This window comes from Papio anubis, chromosome 5 (genome assembly GCF_008728515.1).
Source record: "Papio anubis isolate 15944 chromosome 5, Panubis1.0, whole genome shotgun sequence".
NCBI classification, from domain to species: Eukaryota; Metazoa; Chordata; class Mammalia; order Primates; family Cercopithecidae; genus Papio; species Papio anubis.
This window is the reverse complement of record NC_044980.1, coordinates 30,841,196-30,846,448: the sequence shown is the minus strand read 5'-3', so window position 1 is coordinate 30,846,448 and position 5,253 is coordinate 30,841,196. Positions and strand designations below refer to the sequence as shown.

Below are 5,253 nucleotides of genomic sequence, written 5' to 3'. Positions count from 1 at the left end.
CTAAGCTCAAGTACTCCTGCTTCAGTCTCAAAAATTGCTGGGATTTTTGAGCCACCACCCCGTGCCAACGTCTCTCTCTTCTTGCTCCTCTCATAATGGGAATCCATGCTTACTTCCTCAGATAGCAGGCATGAGGAGTACAGATCCTTATGATAGCACCTGAGTTAGCAGAGAGCTAAACTTACAGACAATAAAGTTGCTTCTTACGTTTTTTTCTCAGCCACAAATATATCTGCCCCAGCATAAAGATGAAAAATTACACATTTTTAGCTCTTCCAGTGTTTGTTTTGTTTTTTGTTTTAGTGCTTATATTTAGGTGCGACTTAACGTTGTCACAATGTGTGATCTATTTTCCATCTCTGGGGCATAAGGTGCAGCTCAAAAGAAAGGTGTTTGCAGTTTCTAACAACAGGATCTGACCATAGTCTAACAACATGAGATTTAATACAAGTTCAACTTTATGTACTTACTTATTTTTGAGATGGAGTTTCACTCTTGTCACCCAGGCTGGAGTGCGATGGCGCAATCTCGGCTCACTGCAACCTCTACCCACCGGGTTCAAGCGATTCTGCTGTCTCAGCCTACTCGGGAGAGTAGCTGGGATTACAGGTGTACACCACCATGCCCGGCTAATTTTGTATTTTTTAGTAGAGACGGGGTTTCTCCATGTTGGTCAAGCTGGTCTTGAACTCCCAAGTTCAATGGATCAGGTGATGGGTGGACCTGGTCTCAAACTCCTTACCTCAAGTGATCCACCCGCCTCGACCTCCCAAAGTGCTGGGATTACAGGCATGAGCCACAGTGCCCGGCCTTACAACTTTAAATACTATAAATCATTTTTTCTTAACCATTGGGCCACAACTTATCCAAATGAATCTTTTCCTTCCAGAAATATCTGAAGGAAAAAAATTTAAAGTTGTTTTTAACATATTCTGAAGAAGACTCATCCAAGAAAATTATTTTAAAGTTTGTCAAGTTGAAAGTACAAATTTAAGTGTGTCTGTTAAAGCAGTTGTTGGCTGGGCACGATGGTTCATGCCTGTAATCCCAGCACTTTGGGAGGCCGAGACAGGCAGATCACTTGAGGTAAGGAGTTTGAGACCAGTCTGGCCAACACGGTGAAACCCCATCTGTACAAAAAGTACAAAAAATTACCCAGGCATGGTGGTGCACGGCTCTAATTCCAGCTACTCAGGAGGCTGAGGCAGGAGAATCGCTTGAACCCAGGAAGCAGAGGTTGCAGTGAGCTGAGATCATGCCACTGTACCCCAGCCTGGGTGACAGAGTGAGACTGTCTCAAAAAAACAAACAAAGAAACAAACAAAAAAACCCAGCAGTTGCCTTCTTTTATTCTTCCATATCATATACATCCCTACCTATTGTTAATACAGTGAGGTGAACACAGCAGGTCCTCAAATCACATTATTTCATTCAACACTGTTTCATTATAATGCCTATAAGAAGAAAAATGGATTCCTGGTTGGGGCCACTGTCTGTCTGGAATTTACATGTTTTCCCCCTGTATATGTGGCTTTTCTCCGGGAACTCCAGTTTCCCCCACATCTGAAAGTTGTGAAAGTAAGTGAGCTGGCATGTCTAGAAGGTCCCAGTCAGGGTGGAGGTGTGAGTGCGCCCTGTGATGGGATGGCGTCCTGTCCAGGCTAGTTCTCGTCTTGGACCCTGAGCTGCTGGGAGATGCTCCAGCCACCTGTGACTCTGAACTGGCATAAGCGATGATCTTACTTGTTTTTATCATCTTTCTTAAATGTATGGATAGCTCACATTTATTTCAGTGTTTAAAATTGAAGTGTTTTGGTCTTTTTTTAGACGTTTGCACCTGGTGCAGTGGCTCACTCTTGTAATCCCAGTACTTTGGGAGGCAGAGGAGAGAGGATCATTTGAGGGCAGGAGTTTGAGACCAACCTGGGCAGCATAGTGAGACCCTATCTCTACAAAAAATTAAAAAATTAGCCAGATGTGGTTGTGTGAGCCTGTAGTCCTAGCTACTCTGGAGGCTAAAGTGGGAGAATCACCTGAGTCCAGAAGGTTGTGGCTGCAGGGAGCCATGATCATGCCACTGCACTCCAGCCTGGGCAACAGAATGAGACCCTACCTTAAAAATAGAAATTTGGGGCCGGGCGTGGTGGCTCACGCCTGTAATCCCAGCACTTTGGGAGGCCGAGGTGGGTGGATCACGAGATCAAAACCATCCTGGCTAACAGGGTGAAACCCCGTCTCTACTAAAAACACAAAAAATTAGCCGGGAGTGGTGGCGGGCGCCTGTCGTCCCAGCTACCCGGGAGGCTGAGGCAGAATAGCGTGAACCTGAGAGGCAGAACTGGCAGTGAACCGAGACCGCACCACTGCACTCCAGCCTGGGAGACAGAGCAAGACTCTGTCTCCCCCCTCAAAAAAAAAAAGAAATTTGGTAATGTTTTTGTTACCAGAAATATGCCGTAGCATCTTAATTCTTGTTTATATCAATTAGCCTAGGGTAAAATCAGTTTCATTATTCGTCATTTCACTTAAAGTTGCAGTTTCTAAGAACCTAGCAACTACATTATGTGAGCACTTACCATATTCAAAATATTCAACATCGGCACAGTGAGTACACCCAGCCGTCAGAACACACCTAGCCTAATGTGGTGCCAGGGCATGCTGGTTGAATACTGGGCAGAAAAACAGATAACAGGATTCACATGCCTTGTCTGGGGATATTTAAAGCTTAGTGCTACATGTGAAGGACAAGTTCTACCTTTGAGAACACCCAATCTTAGACAATGTGATAACACTAGATGAACTGTGGCAGGGACAAGACCACTCAGGGAACAAACAGTTCCTAGCAAGAGTTTTTGCTGTCTAGCTGAGAAAAAGTCAAGGACTTAGGATATTCACAGTTAGTAAAGATTTGTTTAAGGCCGGGCGCTGTGGCCCACACCTGTAATCCCAGCTCTTTGGGAGGCTGAGGTAGGCAGATCACCTGAGGTCGGGAATTGGAGACCAGTCTCACTAACATGGCGAAACTCCGTCTCTATTAAAATTAGCCGGGGCTGGTGGTGGATACATGTAATCCCAGTTCCTTGGAGTCCGAGGCAGAAGAATCGCTTGAAACTAGGAGGCAGAGGTTGCAGTGAGCCGAGATTGCACCACTCCACTGCAGCCTGGGCGATAGAGAAAGATTCCGTCTCAAAAAAAAAAAAAAAAAAAAAAGATTTATGTAAGCTTCTTACCTCACCCATATATATATATATATATATTTTTAAGTACAATTTCCATTTTATTTTTCTCCAGAGAATAGTCTGTCTCAGTCTTTAAGGACTCAGCTCCTTACATGGGCTTTGGTGGGGGACGTGGGGCAGCACCCGCAGGTCTAAATCGGGGAGGGGGTGTTTGGTCCTTGCGGGCTTCACGAGATCGATTCCTGACTACTTTGCTGTGAATTGCACAACTCACACAGTAATGTAGCTTCACATACAGCTTGGGAAGCACATAGGCATCAAAGACGCTCACTTCAGAAATGTCCCTGACTGCTGCGGCCTCCACTATGTTTTGAATGACGAATTTCTTAATGGCCTTGTCCTTGGGCACGCTTCGGGCACAGTTAGTGCAGCGAATAGGCTGCACATGGCCGCGGCCCTTCTTGGCACGACCGTTGTTCCTTCTTTTCTTTGTCATCTTGGTCATACGGACCGAAGAGAGCCCTCACCCATATTTTATAATTACAGCTGATAGCACTGGTTTTCTGTTTCGTTTATTGTTTATTTGTTTGTTTGTTTTTGAGACGGAGTCTCGCCTTGTCACCCAGGCTGGAGTGCAGTGGTGTGTGATCTTGGCTCACTGCAACCTCGGCCTCCCGGGTTCAAGCAATTCTCTGCCTCAGCCTCCCGAGTAGCTGGGATTACAGGCGCCGGCCACCACACCCAGCTAATTTTTTTGTATCTTTAGTAGAGACGGGGTTTCACCATCTTGACCAGACTGGTCATGAACTCCTGACCTTGTGATCCACCTGCCTTTGCCTCCCAAAGTGTTGGGATTACAGACGTGAGCCACTGCACCCAGCCGATAGCACTAGTTTTCATACTATCAATACAAACATGACTGTTCACCAATGGCCAAGTTTACCTAACATGAATAATGTCACTTAGCAATTTAGCCAAAACCCAGGGTTTTGCTTCTGTTTCTTGAATTATATTTGTGTAAACTTGCTCAATGGATCTAGCTGCATTTTGTGCCGTTTCATGTCACTGCTCCTCACAACAAACCAGTCAGCTCCCCACTTGCTATTTCGAAAGACAAGTCCACGGAACTACTCCTGACAGTCCTCCTTCGCCATGTGCCACTCCACATTGCCACTATCACCCTCTCTTGCCCTGCCAAAATCATAGGCTCACCTATTTGGTGTTTTATATCTCTGACATTTCTGGGTTTTAAGACTTTAGTTACCATTCACTACTTAGTTCTCTCTTGGCCTCATTTCAGGTTCTTCCTTCAGCTGGTTTCAGTCTATGGGCAAGAGGTTTAAGGGCCATTTCAATCCAGGATGAGGACCAAGATTTCAATCAGGATTGTGCAGCTTTAGACCGAACATACACCAAAATACTCCCTATCCTTGTTGTTCTTTATCTCTGTTGCAAACTCAACATCAAGTCAAGGAGGACTTACTTTCCACAATCTCCAATCTCCACCTATATGTATTTATGTCATCCCCTCAATGTTGTGCCTCGTCATATTGTAATTATTTGTTCACACATAGAATTCCCCTTTAAGAATATGAAATCCTCAAGAGAAGGTCTGTACTTTGTGAATATTTTTCCCCATCACCTAACACTGAGCCTGGTGTGTTTATAATTTATAATGTATTTATAATTTATAAATTATAAATACAGATAGATGTAAGCATGCATGTGTTTATGAGAGAGATGCAAGTGACAATGGTACTTATTTTGTGTAAGTCATTCATTGATGATGGTGAACCCATAGATCTGGCTGACATTACCAAGAGAAAAAAAAAAAGCCAGGCACAGTGGCTCACGCCTGTAATCCTAGCATTTTGGGAGGCTGAGGTGGGTGGATTGCCTGAGCTCAGGAGTTTAAGACCAGTCTGGGCAACACAGTGAAATCCCGTCTCTACTAAAATACAAAAAATTAGCTGGGCATGGTGGCACATGCCTGTAATTCCAGCTACTCAGGAGGCTGAGGCAGGAGAATCACTTGAACCTGGGAGGCAGAAGTTGCAGTGAGCCGAGATCGCGC

At 44.9% G+C, this 5,253-nt stretch overlaps 1 protein-coding gene across 1 annotated transcript; it reads right to left on the bottom strand.

Moving 5' to 3' along the window:
- Window positions 1-3,256: 3,256 nt before the first annotated feature.
- Window positions 3,257-3,699, bottom strand: LOC101011079 (40S ribosomal protein S26-like). The gene has a single exon (XM_009208210.3). The coding sequence runs from the start codon at window positions 3,682-3,684 to the stop codon at window positions 3,328-3,330; it is 357 nt and encodes a 118-aa protein (XP_009206474.2). The 5' UTR covers window positions 3,685-3,699; the 3' UTR covers window positions 3,257-3,327.
- Between the last annotated feature and the right edge of the window lie 1,554 nt (window positions 3,700-5,253).